This window comes from Amblyomma mixtum, chromosome 3, assembly GCF_055824585.1.
Source record: "Amblyomma mixtum isolate Tamu chromosome 3, ASM5582458v1, whole genome shotgun sequence".
NCBI lineage: Eukaryota > Metazoa > Arthropoda > Arachnida > Ixodida > Ixodidae > Amblyomma > Amblyomma mixtum.
The window spans coordinates 21,626,298-21,644,089 of NC_143014.1; the positions used below are offsets into that span (position 1 = coordinate 21,626,298).

General features: G+C 47.2%; 1 protein-coding gene across 5 annotated transcripts in view; it reads left to right on the forward strand.

The window, feature by feature from the left end:
* The window catches only part of LOC149349408 (protein FAM184A-like), a 152,474-nt gene that overhangs the window by 103,031 nt on the left and 31,651 nt on the right, over window positions 1–17,792 (forward strand). For 3 of the 5 annotated variants that reach the window (XM_089578311.1, XM_089578316.1, XM_089578312.1), the window contains 4 exons: window positions 7,036–7,159; window positions 11,401–11,467; window positions 12,955–13,076; window positions 14,810–14,988. In XM_089578311.1, coding sequence (XP_089434437.1) covers window positions 7,036–7,159; window positions 11,401–11,467; window positions 12,955–13,076; window positions 14,810–14,988 — 492 coding nt within the window. The remainder of the gene's footprint in view (window positions 1–7,035; window positions 7,160–11,400; window positions 11,468–12,954; window positions 13,077–14,809; window positions 14,989–17,792) is intronic. The other 2 variants (XM_089578314.1, XM_089578315.1) reach the window with 2 other exon arrangements.

Consider the following 17,792-nt stretch of genomic DNA (forward strand, 5'->3'; position numbering starts at 1 on the left):
GACGTATCGCCGCCGCAGGCCAACCTCGCAAGCAGAAGTGCGGCGAAGAAATAACCGATGGCCACGGATTTCTGAGGCTGACAAACGGGCACGGTTACGCGATTGGATAGTGAAGTATCTAAGTTTTGTTTTGAAAACAGTAGTGCACTTCTGTCACACGAGGAAGACGGAACAAAACAACCTTAATTTTGGAAGCCAAAGAAAGCCTATACTTAGCGGCGCAGCAGACCCGTGCCTAATTAATGTACCGTCTTTGTCAAAAGTAACCAGACTGTATGGTTTGCTTCTAGCTTTTTTAGTGGAGCTGTTGTGGCTTTCGTAAAGATCAAAACGTGTTGGAAGGTAAGAAGACTATTCCAGCTTCAGGGAAGCTGTAAGGGCTCCACTGTATGAGCTAGAAGCAAACCATGCAGCTTGGTTACTTTTGACGAAGACTGTACGTTTTACACGAGCCTCCACGTTACCAAGCGCACCGCTAGGCATGTTCGCTTCGTCAGCGTAACAAGTCGCTTTGCTGCATAAGCAGCGCTACGAGGACTACTAATACAGAATTGAAATATATCCATCATGACGGTCACTCAGCGTGACAGCGTAAAGTCATTGCATGCTGTGTGGGGTAGAGGCCGCTGAAGTGCAGGCCGCAGTTCTCCGCGAGAACTTCGCTGTCGGGATCGGGAACGGTATCCATCTTAACGCTGGTGCAAACGTAAGCGAAGCGTTCGGGCGGTGGTAGTTTTCATTTCGGCGGTTGCTAGGTTGCACTGCTCCCTGCCAGCAATCAGGGAATCCACGTTTACGTCAGCTTACGTCACTTTTCGGCTATTTCGTCATCAGAGTCCTGAGTTTGTATCTAAGCAACAGGAAAGTGTTTTTCAACTTTGAATCCAAATCTCTTAGCAACAAATTCATCTTTCGTTGCCGTACAAAACCACCAAATGCCCAACTGTCGTATTTGGCTAACAAACAAAAAAACTTTATCGATAGAATTGTCCCCGATGTCACTCACCTTACGCCTTATCCAATGAGGCACTTTCGTTCGACTTGCTTACGGGGAGAACTTGTCTGTCTTGTGGTGCATCGCGCGGTCTATTATGCCTACTGATGTATCTAAATTACTGTGTGAAATTAAAATGGGTACTTATTAAGAAAGACAGTAGAAAATACTCATTAACGCTGCTGCATCATAAGGCGGAGCTCGAGTGTCCTGCTACTTTTTGTTCGAGCAGTACAAATTCAGCCACGGGGACCAACGGCGCCCGGGGAGTGCGCTGAGAGGCGCCGCACTGCGAAAAGAGCGGAAACATAAGTGCTACCGTTCGCCGAGCCTTGAAGGCGCAGCTTAATCCCTGCCTAGCGGCGGGTTCTTTTTTTTTTTCTGCGAGATGGGATTGGCTTTGTTAAGTGGCGTTTGATTTTAGGTTTAAGTGAAATTCCATTCATTTCAGTGACGACTAATTAAGTGCCAAAGGCCAGTAATGTTCAGCGCTGGTTGTGCAGCGGCACCTGAATTTCGGCCGTGGCGGTACTGCCCAATTTTCACTTTACGTCACTTTTTCGGTCACCACAGGTCTGTTTTCAGCGAAAGTAACATTTTGTATTTATTTCAGAGGACTTCTTGACTGATTCAGCTTGGATTGACGTTTGGCTTTGCTTTAGATTTAGACTTTATTTAAAAATGGAAACATACGATCATGATAAAAAAAATAAATCGACAATACAGTGCATTAATAACCAAAGGAAACAAAAGGGAAACATACAGTCATGATAAACAATATATCAACAAATCAGTAGAGAAGAAGAAACGAGGCGGAAATAACAACAGGAAAAAAAGAATACGATACAGAAAATAAAGCACAGCAATACATGATAATGTGCTCGCGGAACGTGGTAACAATGAGTAACAAAGCGCGATTAAGGCAAACATGGAAACTTAACAGGTAAACCTAAGTTAGAAAACATCAAAATGGCACGACAGTAGCAGCTAAGTAAAGAACAAAAAATAAGAAAAAAAAGATTTGAACGCAGGCGTGCTAAATGACGGTTTCAGTGAAATGTGTGATGTGTTGAGTATGGAAAGAATCTAGATTAGACGCGGAAGCGATGTTGTCTGGTAGGTCATCCCATAATCTGATGGCTCGTGGTAGTGCAGATGATTTGAAAGCGATTGTATCACCATATATCTCTGAAACTGAGCTGATTATGTAATCTTTTCGACGTGCGGGATGGGATATCGAGGTGAAATGAATTAGCTCTATTAAAGTGTACATATTTGTGAAATAGTGTCAGCAGAGAGATGTCGCGGCGTGTGCTTAATGATTGTAGAGAAAGATCGGTTTTAATTTGAGTGACGCTTGAACGGTAGTTATAGTTTCGTGAAATGAATCGTGCTGCCCTTGTTTGGATAGATTCTAACGCGGTGATCATGTTCTTATGATTGGGAGACCAAATGGAAGAAGCAGATTCAAGTTGTGGGCGATCAAAAGTGAGGTGTGCTAGTTTTCGAACATTAGATGGTGAATTTCAGAGATTACGGCGTAGGTAGCCTAATGACTTTGAGGCGACGGCGCGTATGGATGCGATATGGAATGACAATGAAAGATCTGAAGAAAGGTTAACGCCAAGGTATTTGTAATGGGATACGTGTGAGAGTAGATCATTTTGAATGCGGTATGTAAAGCTAGACTTGTTAATTTTACGGGTGAAAGAGATGACTTTGCACTTTGATACAATAAGAGTCATTAACCATGAGTTGCACCAGTCGTTAATAATAAGAAGGTCTGATTGGAGCGCCAAGTGGTCATTAGGAGACCTAATAGGGCGGCACATGATGCAATCATCTGCGAAAATTCGCATAGTGGAAGTTATATTATTAGGTAAATCATTGATATAAATAAGAAATAATAAGGGACCAAGCGCACTGCCCTGCGGCACACCGGAGTTAACCGGGGAAAGGTTAGAGGACAGATTATTAACAAATACAATCTGCTGGCGATGGAAGAGGAAGTTGCGAAGCCATGTTAAAGTTAGCGAGTCTAGACGGTGTGATGATAATTTTGAAATCACGCGGCAGTGAGCTACGTGGTCGCACGCTTTGGCAAAGTCAAGGAATATACAATCAGTTTGAAGGTTTTCGTTCATATTGAAATGCAAAAAAGTAGTTAGTTCAAATAATTGTGTTTCGCAAGAGTGACCCTTCTTGAACCCGTGTTGATTAGCGTAAAAAAAGTTGTTCTTCTCAAGATGACTGAAAACATGCGATGCAATTATATGTTCCAGCATTTTGCAGCAGATGCACGTGAGATATAGGACGCTAATTTGCAGCTGAGTTTTGTTTCCAGATTTAAAAATTGGTACTATATTAGCTATCTTCCAGTGTGAGGGCAATATTCCGGTAGTTAAAGACTGCTGAAAAATATGAAATAACATTTTCCTTGGGGATTTAACGTCCCAAGCGACTCAGGCTATAGTAAAGGGCTCTGAAAACTTCGACCACCTGGGGTTCTTTGGCGTGCACTGGCATCCCACAGTACACGGGCCTCTAGAATTTCGCCTCCATCGAAATGAGGCCGCCGCGGCCAGGATCGAACCCGCATCTTTCGGGTCAGAAGCCGAGCGCCACAACCAATGAGCCGCTTTGGCGGCTAACGTCTGGCTTTCGTGCCGTTCCATCGGTGAAGTAATGCGTCTAGCGCTCTGCCGTGCTCCCTTCCGCCGCTTGTCTCAGTTGCACTGGCTATCCTTTTCGCGAGAACTTTTCAGTTTCTTTCTCCGCTGCCTGCTAACGAAAATCTTTGCACTCCGTCTCTGCGCGCCTCCAAATGGAAGCCGCCGTTGCCGGTATGACAGGCACCTTTGCAGTGCTTTGTGTTTCTGCCAGCTCAAAAGCCGTGCGCAGTTAACACCGTATGTTTGAGTAAAATCGTGAATCGACACTGAGAAGATAAGAGGGAAAAAAATTAGGGGAACACTCAAGCTCCGCCTTCAGGGTATGTCGCTACAAATTTAATGGTTATCTGTTACTCATTCTTAATTAGCACCTCTTTCTAATTATACACACTCATTAGCATGCATCAGTGGGCATGATGCACCACAAGACAAACAGGGTTTTCCTTTAATGAAGCCGACCGAACGTGCCTCAATAGTCTACAGGTAGCGTGTCTGACTCGCAACCCTAGGGGGTCATGGGTTCGATTCGTTAATTACTTGAAGTTTCTGCGCATTTAGTTTACTTTACATCCTTAAATGTCATAACGACGTATCAGTAATGCTACGACTTCTTAGTGATATTTTAAATCGAGTTGTAATCATTTTCACTCGACAGTGCAACGTAAGACATCAGAACCCGCTCGAGCAGCCGTGAATTAGTGTGACAACGTGCACGGCTTTTCCTCCGGACATCCGCTCTGACGCGGTCGCATCAAAAATGATTGCAACTTATGTAATCGGCATAGTATATAAGCGCTTCAGAGTGGGGCACCGCTGTGCGTGTGATCTAGTCTCTTTTGGTACGCTGTCACGGGTGAGCGCTCGTTGAGATGGCGACGTCGGCGGTGACAGCAAGATTTGATCTAAGGACGGAAGCGCATTGAAATCAAATTCGGTACTCGAAAAATTTTTCCGGTGGCTGTAGTGAGCTCGAAAGTATCGCGCCACCTCACGACAAACGCGAGGAAGAAGAGCCGGAAGCTCCACAATAGTGGGAAAAGTAGTGACTGCGGGAATACGTCAGCCCGCGCAATGCAATGCCTCAGGTTCGTTTCTTCTCATGCACCACCAGAGAATGCGATCTCGGCGAAGCCCATCATTGTCGGTGAGATGTGTGTTAGGGCTGACGAAACGTAGCATAGCAGTCATAATGAAGTGAGAGCCGCGACGTCTCGGCGACGAAGCCGATGCGTTGTGTTGCAAATAAAAGCATACTGCACTAACCTGTGTTGCCGGGCTAGTAGGCTATGCATGTTAACTTTTGGATAAGACGCTACGTGAACACACGAAAAGAGAGAGGAGAAAAAGCTTGTGCTCGTCGTGCTCTGTTTGTGTGTGTTCATGTACTGCCTTGTTCAAAACAAGCATGCTACTTCCCGCTTTACGTGTAATTGCTTTTAGACGCTAGATAGATGCACAGGTACTACCCCTTTGAATCGAGGTGGTGGCGAGTGCTATTTTTGCCCAGTAGTTCAGTGTCCATTTGTTCTATTTATTTTATACTTTTTTCCTTATTTATTTTGAATCATAATCTGTTTCTTTTTTTGCTTGTTTCGCTGTTACAAGCTATTTTCCTGTTCATGCCACGGCGCTATTGCCTCGCCATCTATCCAGTGCGCCACAAACTGCAGACATCCGGGTTTACTGCGCCATGAGAATCGCTTACTGAACGCGGTTTTAGCCAAAGTTTCTACAAGAGGACTTGTCTTCGTCGAGTCTTGTCGAAGCTTCCTTGTCAAAACGCTGGCTATAGCATACTAAAGCTTCTGCCTCCCTTGTTCACTTTTTGTTGTCAAGAAACCCATCTACCGCCCCTCCCTCCACCATGAATACGTTTTTGTTTTGAGTGCGCTAGCACAGAACCCCCAAAAGTCAGATTTCGCCAATGTTTGTCGGTCCGAAGGCTCTCTCCGTGACCGTGATGTTGCTCGAGAAGAGCAACCTTGGTCTCACAAGACCCACCGGTGGCAGAACCTGCCATCAGGGGTGAATCACTAAACCACTGCACCACTGCGCCAGGAGTGGTATGAGCACTCCCAGCGACCTATGAATGTAGAGAATGACCAGTTCCGCATTTATGGGCAAGCAACTCATTAAGGCTATCGCGTCATACCCTTGACGTGGATGTTAAATCTGATTTCGCCGATCTTTGTTTGAAGCCTTCTCTACATTGAAAACCGATTCTCGAACCGAAACCGAAGTCCTAGCGCACCCAATTCGCATACGGTCTAACCATGCTAAATCGTCCGCCATTTTTTGTTTGTTCCATTTTGAGTACATACTTGAGACCACAACTGGGTCCAAGCAGGACAGGCACAATGTAGTAAATATTCAATGAACGCAGAAAGAATAACTAAGCAGATATGAGAATTTCCCAAATAGAAACATCTAAACATTCGTCTATGCTTTTTGATTTTTGTGACTGCTGTCTTCCCTCATATTTAAGTCACAACAAGCTCCTCATTGCCCTTTTCTTGTCTTCCCAAAAGTCAACTTCTGACGTCTGAAAGTGTACTGCGCTTCGCGTGACTCCTAAATCTGTTTTAGAGAATACACTGTGAAAATGTGGATTTAATTTCCGTGCCATATCTGCCGAACCTGTAACTACGTTTCCGTGAGCTGATATTTCTGTAACACAGTTCTTGCTACCGCCCAGGTAATTCCAAAATTTAATGAGGTCATATTTCAGAAAACTCCGTAACGTGGTGTTAAAGTAGTAGCACTTTGATTCGCGTACAGCGCACTCAGAATTCTTTTCTAGCGTTCGCATAAGCCTAGACTGGCGGTTAATTTTTTCTGCTCTTCTTTTTTTCCGCTTTAGGTGAATAATCTAGCGCCTCATCCCAAGGTGTGCGTTTATGCACTTTTTTGCGCTGATTTGCAACGAAGACATTCAGACAACATCGAACCATCTTACTGAACCGCGCCCACAACTAGCTGACATCATTTCATTCGGTAAAATGTGGTAAAAATTGTCTTATAAACCTGTGGAACTAGTTTTCTCATTTTTCCCCTCAGAGAAGGTCAGCTGCGGTCAATGTATTCGCACATTTGGCGTTTCAATTCCGACGCGTATCGCTCGGGCGTAATGTAAAGTAAGCAGCCAGTACATCGTTCGCTTTCGAAACTCTGAGCGTCAGAACCCTTAAGGCATATGTGTAATAGAGACCTGTACCTGCGCTTGGCAGTAATGATTTGAGAAGTAGTTGCTAGTGCGTGCGTGTGTTGTGCCATCGCTGTCGTGCGTCGTTACCCATTCGAGGCGTTGCCACAGGAGTGAGCGTCTTGACGGAAGCGCTGCTCACCTGCCCACAATACTGGCCCACGCAGAAGCGAGCTGGCGACACAGCGAGCCCTGCTGCTGGGCCAACTGGACGACGACCGGGCGCTGCTGCTGCAGGGCCGGGCGGCGATCGAGGAGCGCACCGCCCGGCACGACGCCCCAGACGAGCGGGTGAGAAGGCGAATAAATGACCTTCCTCTTCTCCTCCTTCAACTCCTGAAAAAAAAAACTATGAAGGTTGGCCCACCCGGTTTTTTTTACTCCCGGTGGCCGCACCCGCGCTTCTCACTGCGAGCGGCGCGTCTTCTGCAAGTGACCACTCGTCGGCAAGCTAACGGAACGGCGCACGGCATTTGGCGCACGATAGCAGTTGAGATTCCCCTTTACGGCTGCACCAGTTGCGTTCCTGTCTTGACTGCGCCAGTTGAGAGTCCTCGTAGAGGGAAATTGGGTTGATGAAGATTGTTGTAGGATGCTTGACGTCTTATAGATTCGAATTGCTCAATCACATTGCTTTAAGGACACTTCCGGAGAGGTTAGCGTTAAAAACAATTATTAACACAAAGGGAGATACAAGCAAGGAGAAAACATATTTACACTTCACTGGCTCGACGTGACGAAACCAGCCCTCGGTCCTGCCGAAACAGCTGGTTTTAAACCCTATGTCCCCGCCCTCGGTGGGGAGAATAACCAATCAGGTAACTGCACAAACAGCCACCCAATAAATTATTGGGGAAAGGAAAACATCACCAATCAACAATTCGGAAAGGATAACACAACCAATCAATGATTGGGGAAAGAAGGCAACTCATCGCTACACCGTACGCATATGTACACTTTCTACCATCACGATTTCGGATAATTATGCTTTCCTGCTGCGAGCTTCGCGAACACTTTCACTTTCCCAACGTCCGGTTGACCCAAGTTCAAGGAAAGCCACTTCAACCCATCTGTTCAGCATCGTCGCTCCCCATGCTTGCAGCTAGCGTGGCAATATCCTGTTGACCGCGCTTCAAGCTGTCAACGCACGCCGCTGCAGACATGGGACAAAAGCCACGCACTGTGACGCGGGTCCGCCTCGCCGCACGCACGTGCACACAGGATGCGACCTAATGAATGCGTCTCTGAAGGGGAGTTTGACCTTTCCCTTAATCCTCCGCTATCCGGCGCCCCCCTTATCCCGTTGGGTTAAGTACGACTCACCCCCCTTCTCTGCAGTTGCGCGGAGGGCACAAGAGAAAGATCGTAATGGGCAGTCCACTAACGCGAACCGAATGCGGCAAAACAAAGTACAGCACCGCGAACTTCACTATAGCCTTAGATGCTTTTGCGCCACTAAACCCAACAGAACACATTTAGTGTGCTTCGTGAAATGCGGATTCAGTGCCAGCGAGAAGCGTTTATTTCTTGAGAATTTTTTGGTGGTAGCGCTTTTTTTTTTCAGCTTCACCAGTCTGCCTTACTTTCGATCTTTTTTTCAGACGTACAACGAAAAGCGGGTCATTGAAATGAATTAGTTACAGCTCATTTCATCAATTATCCTGTGCAGAATGTTTACAGCGACCCGCTATGTTCATAAAACTACTTGGACACTGTGATGAATTCCAAGTGCGCCAGGGGACATTTCACTTAGCAAAACAAAAAAAGTGACGAAAAATCGTCACCTCTTTTTTTTCGGCGAAGGGAACCGTCGCTTTGGAACATGTTCATCATTTCGGGCTATCTCCACTAGTGCAATGCGATGCTGTTCCCTCTTGTGCCCGCGTGCATGGCTTGTGGTTAGTGGAAACTGCGTGCGCCAGGAGGGAGAAATAGACGGCAATGGCAGAAGCTCCGAGCCAGCAGGCGCAGTGGGACCGCGACAGGAGGCGCCTCGAGAAGCAGGTCACCGCCGACGGCCCTGAAGAGGCAGTGCACGACAGACACTGGCTGCCCAAGGTGTGACCCGCCTCCCTCAGCCAGAAAACGACGATGAACACAACTTGTTAGTTGCAGGACACCCTTATTTAATACTCCCAATGCAGTTTCCGAGAACCGACAGGAGGCGACGCTGTGTTGAAGCTAAAGTCGGTGGAAAAAAAAAAAACTCCGAGTACCACATTCGTGTTGCCCGTGCTGCCGGGCATAGAAGGTATGTGGAAGGGATATGGTCTCCGTTGCGAGAACAGGTGGAACGAGCTTTTGCAGGTGAATTGCATAGACCGGCGCCCTTCCAACGCCTCTGGCCTCGCCCCTAGCACCTGCATCAGTGCACAAAGTGCTGAGTAATACTTCCTGTTTCTCGTAACTGTTCACGATATCGTCAATTTGAGCGGTTGGAACTGCGCGGAGTTTTAAATTATCACCTAAACTTACTTAGCGGTGTGAAAAGAATCAATGAATTAATTTTATTCTCGCGTGCAAAATACAGCCAGAAAGGGTGACATGAAGACACCGCTGCATTGCGGCTTGACTGAGCTCCAGTCAGCCATCAGCGGTGACGTACGATGCATTTTACTCGAATGCAAAAAGAAGCTTGATTATTTGGGATAAGAAAAATAAACAGACAAAATACAGAGGCAAAATATATACAACGTTAGAAATGCGGGCAAAAGGTAAAAAATTGAGAATACACCTGGCGCCTAGCCGAGTGTCCTTCAGGACCCCTACTGTGGGAAATAAAGTTTTACCACCACCAATACACCAATACTTTGATTAGTGGCATGCAGACAATCTATATATGGCAATTTTTTTGTGCATTAGTAGTTTAGTGCCAGTTTGTTGTGGACCTTAGTGATTTAGTAAAATTGTTGGTACCGTATGCTGAGTCATCATTATACCGTAATTAGTTCGTGGCGATGGGACCAGCCAAGGTGGCTGATAACGAAAGCAGCCACCTTGATAACGAAAGCGGTGCTCTAGCAAAGCTTCCAGTGACTCGAGTTGAATTTTCAGGTCTTGGTTCAGTCGCTGTCGAAGCGTTGGGCTAACGCAACGTCGCAACAGCTAGCTGTATATACTACCAACGAAAGATGAGCCGGCGTACCTCTGCCATTAGCACTGCACGTTTGCTGCATGCACACCGAGCGAACCCATTCCCACTAGTCGACGAAGCACTCCAATAAAGCGCACTGACCTAGTCAATGAATGCTGAAGGCTCTGTCCACGGGTTTTGCTTCTAACCCATGGATGTCCTAAGCGCCTGAGGAGGGGGTATAAAGGAACTTTACCTTCGAGAGGCTTGTGCTTCAAAACGGGCTACACTGCAAGGTGCTGAGCTAAAAAGCACGTGCACTGTATATTTTAAAGCAGCAATACATTTAGCGGCTACAATTCCACCTCTCCTGGTACTTCCGTCCACACCACGAGAAATTTTGGTGAAGAAAAAGTTGTGTTCGAGTGGGATTCGAACCACGCTCAGGCCTTTTTAGCTGACGCAAGCAAATGCTAAGATCGAAGGAGGATAGAGGAGGAAACACACGAGCCCGTCGACTGGCTCCAACTGGGCCACTATCGCTGACCCGTGAGGGGAGAGCAAAGTACTGAAAGGGAAGGCGCGCCGGCTACTTCCCCTCCGTTTGCAGCTGGCATGCAGTGGATACTTGCTGGCGCACTAGTCAGCTCCCAATTAGTGCGACATGAACGACAACAGCGTTGCTGTTGCACAAAGATGAATGCGAAGATTTATATAAAACATGCACACGGGGAGAGATTACTTGAAAAGATTTCTATACGTTTGGAACGCGCAGAGTGTCTTTGTGATGCCTTCTGACTTGTGTTCGCAGCTTCCCTCGCGCGTGCTCTTCTGCGCTCTCGCTCACGCTTGTGGAGTTGTTCTCTTCTTGCGTGAGTTTCTGTGTGTCTCGTTTGCTCGTCGTGGGCATGAAATTCCTGTAAATATGCATGTGCACTCGCTAGCATCCTCGTTCCTAGCAACCACCAGACGGACCTCACCTGGAACGCATGACACTATGCTGGTGCCGCGTAGCTGCTTACAAATGACGTAATGAAAATAGTGCCTAAAGGATTCTTTAGTGACAGCCTTTATTCTGTTGTTCTTGTGTATCCATGAGATCGAAACATTGAACAACACGCATGTATTCCTGCAGTGCGGAAATCTAAGCGTAGAACAGATTAGACCGCACATTTTTGGCACAGACTGTTCATAAGTCGCCTTTTACGCGGCAGTCTTTTTGTGAACGAGGTTGCCGCATGGAACCGAAACACCAGTCTCACCTCTTTTTTTGCCCGGTCAGTGACCCAAACTTGGCCTTCTTAGAGGACAGAATTTGGCATGCTTGGGTCAAGAGGGGAGTCGTCATCGTCGAGTTCCGCAAATCCTATGCCAGTCGCCTGTCTGCCCAGGACAACAGCAGCGTACGTGATGTGCTTTCATGAGAGCAACAACAAAAAAGGCAGTCGTTCTGTCGCAGGCCAGCCAAGGGGAACTCGGCCGTCAGGCGGCGCATCGTCAAGCGTTCCGAGTGCGGCCAGACGAAGGTAAATATAGCGGTTCATAGATGCGACAGCATTAAAAGTCTCATCGCAGAAAGAATACGGCGGTGTCCGTTCGTCATAAAAGTCGCTGCTTCGTCCAGGAAGTGTGACATCAAAGGAATAGAAAAAACTAAAAAACCTTACAGCAGCAAGTCGGATTCGAATCCGTGGCGGCGCTAACAGATCGGTTTCGCTGGCTGCTGCATCAGACCGACGCATCCAGTAGGTTAAACTGCCAGCTTCTGCCTATGCGCATTCGATGTCGTCACCTTCCAAAAGTCGCTCCATAAGCAAGAGGACGCGGGCACTTGCATGTGCGAGCGCAAGTTGGAACGCGCGGCCGGCTTAGTGGCAACAAACAAAGGCGGACATTTCGCGAGCATGCTTGAGATCACACGGAACAGCGGGAGGACTTATCATTGGTGGGAATGACCTCAGCTCTATGGCAGTGGCACGGCTGTTGGCGGTCACCAAACTAGTGACCATGGCCGTAGTGTGCGAATGGCCCATATCCTGTAATTCTGATGTGCGATAACGGGCCTCATATAGTGGTAATTATTTCGGTGTCGTCGTCTACTGTGTCCCTTAAGACCCCGGCTTATAGGGACGTGAAAACCCGTCTGTATTAGTCCTTAGCCTCAAGGAAAGCCTTGTCCTCGACATTGACGGCGCTCTCTGCTGAAAGTGTTAGTTTTCTTGCTTCATCCAATACATTCACAGCATAGTAAAATCGTTCAATACAGTTCTGCTGAGACGTGAGCGCATATTCAGTCGCTACTGAATGTGACGCTTCATCAGTCGACGCCTCACTGCTAATTGTTTGCAGGCAATCATAGTGATTGTTACGGCTCCTAGTAGGCGAGTGTGCATACGCTCTAATGTTTGCTTTTCGCAGTGGCACACGCGTAGATATGAACTGCAGTTCACCTAAAAGAACTGCAGACAATTTTTGTTTGTAATAAATGTAATTTCTTGGCTTCCTGCAGCTCACTTAGCGTTTCCTCGCAAGAAGGACACGTATTACTAATTGTTGAAAAATTTGGAGTTGAGAACTGAATATTTTTTCATGGCACCAATTCAAACTCGTGATGTTGATATCGCTGAGAGCACAATGGTCTCCGTGACCGCAGTTATGAATGGGATGCTTTTGGCAGCTGCCAATAAAACGCTGTGTAAAACCCGTTATGCATGCGACGGCCTCAGAACAACAAAGCAAAAGGCAGTATTTGCTTTACTCTGAATTGGCCTGGCAGCCTTCTGGAAGACAACAGAAGTATGTTAATGTCCGTTGCGGTTTTCAACATCCGCGTGTTGTTTTCATCGCTGACAGCAGTCTGATAACTGGACCAGCTCTTGAGTTTTGAGGTACCACTTAGACTATCCCGTTGGCACCCGGACGAATGATGACCTTTTTAAACTTAGCCATTTAACGCTACTGTTCTGCGTGCGGACGGCAAGAACATCGGTAACAAATTTCATTTCTCGCACAGAACTATTGCAGGAGCAAACTGCTGGTGGCAGCGAACCTGAGATGGCTGACCGGCATTTGAAGTACGCGGAGGAGCACAACAAACTGCTCAGGGACAGCGGCACTGACGGACGTCGCGTACTGGTTCGTTATTTTTGCGTTATCCTTTTACTGAAACGCTTCGCAGAATTCGTATCATTGAAGCCTTTGCGCGTCCGAAACAGGGTCCCAACCACTCCTTCCTGCATTCCGGGAAGCTATAGATTGGCAATAGCTCACTCTTGGCAATGTTGTGCCATACAGGTGGTCCAGTAGCGCTCGCCACCCGTTTCGTGACTGAGCGCTGCCAGCTCTCTTGGCGGTAGCGAAGACTCCGAGTCAGGCGTCGGTTAGACTAAGAAAACTCTTTATACACTGTATACAGGGCGTAGTATAGTACAGAACAACATCGGCACGGGGGCCGAGAGCTAACACAACGCGACTGTTCTCGCACAGCGACGACCAGCGAGACACCAACGCGTAACACCATCCGACTCCTCTCGTCTCACTCGACTCACGCTGGGTCGGTATCTTCCTTCAACCTGCAACGGTGGGGCTTATAAAGCCTTAGAAACGGTTGCCACTCAAAACGGTCCAATCCAGAAGCAGCACTTGACGGCGGTCCGAGAGATCCAACCAGCGACCGCGCTGGCCACTCGCTTCAATTTTTGCCGGGCGCGGTGAAAACCGGGGGGAAGGGAAACCGGCGCCTCGCTGTCTCGCAGCTTGCGACATGTTTGGGCATGTTGCTCGCCGATGCTTCCGCTTAGGACGCCGCTGCCTTATGGCGCAACACCGTGGCTTGTCAAGGGAGCATTAGGGCGCTGTTGCCTTGCGGCGCAGCACCAGGCATTGTCAACGGGACGTTCGCAGGAGAAAGTTTGCGGCCTGCAGAATTCGAATCCGGGCAGGTTTCCCGGCCTAACAACATCCCCGCCATCAGATAAGGCACCGGGAAGACGAGCTGCTTCCACGTGGCTCGGATGCCAGGCGCGCATCTTCTCAGGCTCTTCCAAGTTCACGCCCAGGTAACTTCACGTGCACCAGGGCCCACTCACCGGGCCAGGATCTCTGCTCATAGCGTTTTCGCCAAGGCATATCGACCAGCTTCGCTGAGGTCGTTCCGATCCCCTTGCTTCTCGCCACTGGTCATGGTTGGTCGTTCTGCAGACTGCAAAACCGACCGGCAAAAGGCAACACCCAACACGAGCAAGTGCCCTCTGTCTCCCGTCAAACACCAGACGAAGCCGTAATCCAAATCAGCCTAACTAAATTGTTGTCCCCCTTTTCTCCCACTGTAACAAGAGGCATGTGTACGATCTGGTACACAAGGTTCAAACAACCATTTTGCATGTATCGATACATCAAAATAGCAGGAGCACTTAACAATCAGCAATAATAATGAAAATCAGAATTGTCCCCTTGAAATCATTTGGACCGAAAACACCCTACTGAGGAAGCAAATCTGTACGCATACCGACAAGTAAATTTTGATTTGATTTGATTTGATTTCAGCAGCGGAAGTGAGCTGAACCTCGCTAATATGCGTCTTTTCTTTCGCACATGCTGGTTGTCAGTGTGGCGCTCAAGTGTATGGTGTCTTAATGACGTTTGGTGAAACGAAAATTGCACTCACGAGGCTTTTTGCCTGATTTGCTTTGCTTCGTAATTCGTTCAGTTTGCAATGAGATTATAGACAGTTATGAGTCATCAATTTACCTTAACAAAACACTTCAACTTCTCTTTGTGGTGAGAGGACTTATTTGTTTTGCTCTCAGTTTAGTACGAGATTCCTTTCTTTCAAACAAATTTCTTTGCATTGCATCTGATTGTTGCAGGGCTGCCATTTCAACCACAGCGTCTTTGAGAGGAACAACGTGGACCACAGTGGCAACATTTCAGAGCTGAAGAACCTCGTGCGAGCGCAGCAGGAAAATCTTGGCGCGGTTTCACTGGAGCTGGACTTCAAAAAACAACAAGTTCTGCGCATTCGGTCCGAAGCAACGCAGCAAATCAAGTAATCACCTAATCTCTGTCGGGCTGAAGTAACTAGGTGTTTCACTTTTCGGTTTTTATTTTATGAAAAACGCGACCGACTATTTTCAACGTTTATTTCAGAACATAGCTTTGGTAGTTTTTTTCCCATTTTTTTCCTGCGGACGAATGTTAGTTTTTTTTGTCGTGAAATGTATGATGTTTCTGCATGGTCAAAAGTGTCCTAGCGTATTTTCTGGCAATTTCTTCTTCATACCGAGCAGGTCATGCAGTACTAATTAACACACAAATTATAGTAATAAGAGCGATCCTCTCAGATGGAAGTCCTTCAGTCGTAACAAAAGCTAAAAATGCCGCATTTAAATTATCGGGCCGTGGAAGAAAAACCTAAGTTGAAGCGTAGTTCTTAAGCTTCTCTGCCATGTTCTGGTTGCACCCTGCACTGAAGGAGGGCAGTGCGCATCATATTGCCACACTGGACGGACGGACGGACGGACTGACGGGTGGGTGGGTGGGTGGATGGGTGGATGGATGGATGGATGGATGGATGGATGGATGGATGGATGGATGGATGGATGGATGGATGGATGGATGGGTGGGTGGGTGGGTGGGTGGGTGGGTAAGTGGGTGGGTGGGTGGATGGGTGGATGGGTGGATGGATGGATGGATGGGTGGGTGGGTGGGTGGGTGGGTGGGTGGGTGGGTGGGTGGGTGGGTGGATGGATGGATGGATGGATGGATGGATGGATGGATGGGTGGGTGGGTGGATGGGTGGGTGGATGGGTGGATGGATGGATGGATGGGTGGGTGGGTGGGTGGGTGGATGGATGGATGGATGGATGGATGGGTGGGTGGGTGGGTGGGTGGGTGGATGGATGGATGGATGGATGGATGGATGGATGGATGGATGGATGGATGGATGGATGGATGGATGGATGGATGGATGGATGGATGGATGGATGGATGGATGGATGGATGGATGGATGGATGAGAGCGCCCCCTTTGAAACGGCGTGGAGGCAATTGCCACCATGCTCAGCTTTTCTTTCTTTATTATTTTTGTTTACTGTGCTGGCAATTCTCATTAAGAATCGCCATCATCTTTACCTACGGTTTCATACAATTCTAACCTTATGCCACATCTCTGCTTTTCAGCCACCAATCCTCCAATCGCTTTGTGCTAACTTCCACTGCAGATTTATTTACATGACCATTGTTATCTTTAAACCCTAGGGCCTCAGGAAGAGTGACTGCGCCTGTATCGACATCCGGATGGATACCATCACATTTGATTATCAGGTGTTCCATTGTTTCCACAGATCTACCACACACTACAAATGTGTCATCTTCTTTGTTAAATTTCTTTTTGTAGCTGCGCGTTCTAAGACACCCTGACGTAACTTCAAAAAGTAGGGCAGTGCCTCTTCAGTTATCATAGAAAAATTCTTTCATGATCTGCCTTTTCCAGTATCGATATAGTTCTACACTATGTTTCCTTTCCATTGAATTCATCCAATTTTTAACTTCCGCGTTTTTAATCTGTCGTTTAATGCTCTTTCTTTCTCCGTCCTCATGACCGGCATACTTACTGGTTAGTTTTCTAGTTCTTTTCCGCCACTGTGAGTCAACGCTCTGTCTGCATAAATATTTAAATACCTTAGCTGCCCAACTGTTATCGTCCAATTTCCTCAGGCGTTCTTCATATAGTATTTTACTCTTAGCTTCCCGTGCTTCGAACGATGCCCAGCCCATATCCCCTTCTACTGCCTCGTTTCTGGTTTTGCCGTGGGCACCTAGTGCTAATCTTCCAAAAGCTCTCTGATTTACGTCTAATCTCGACTGAACTTCTGCCCTTAAGCACAGAACCTCATTGCTGAAAGTAAGTCCCGGCACCATTATTCCTTTCCAAATACCTATTAGTACTTTATATTTGTTGTACCCCCATAATGCCATATGTTTCATTATCCCGGCGTCTCTTCGTCCTTTTGCCTTAAGAGCCTGTTCGTGCTTTTCCGTGTATATCTGCCCTTCGTTTAGCCATATCCCGAGGTATTTGTATTCGGCCACTTTGGGTATTTCGTGGCGTTGTATTGTAAGCACCTGGTCAGTTGTATCGTTAAAATCATCACACCTGATTTAGTTGCGCTAAAACTGAATCGCAGAGCGTCTCCTTCGTCTCCACAGCAATTAACCAAAGTTTGTAAATCTTCCTGGCTATCTGCTAACAGTACAATATTGCAGAAGTACTTCTTGCTGGGCGAGTTGGTGCATAGCTTTCTTGGGATGGCGTTGCGCACACGAACAAACGTACACAGGAAGAGGCAGAAGACAGAAAGAGCGCAAACTATCAACTAGATTTATTGCTTTCGCAACAGAATATATATGCAGCTTACACACGTGCAAAACAGAATAGGGAGAGGGAAAAAAGGACAAGGGGGAAGGGGATATCAAGTCAGGCCTGCATAGGTCAGCGAAAGCTACGGATACATTCCTTTCCCTATCATATAAGGTGACCGAGGTATCGCTAATACAATTTCCGCCTTTTTCTCTGCTGTGGAAAGCTTCTAAAAGTTCGCGGGCTATTTTGCTTTTGCTCTTGCCCAGAATCTTGATGTAATTGAGTATCGGCTCACAACCAGAGCATGAAATGCAATGGGCAGGCAAGTTAGCCCCGTCTCTTTTTCTTACAGATAGAGCATGCTCCCCTGCGCGCTCATTTATGCAGCGTCCAGTTTGGCCGACATACACGCGTCCACACTTGAGCGGGATTTGATACACCACGCCCGTGGCACATTTGACATATTGTTCCGCATGTTTTATTGTACAT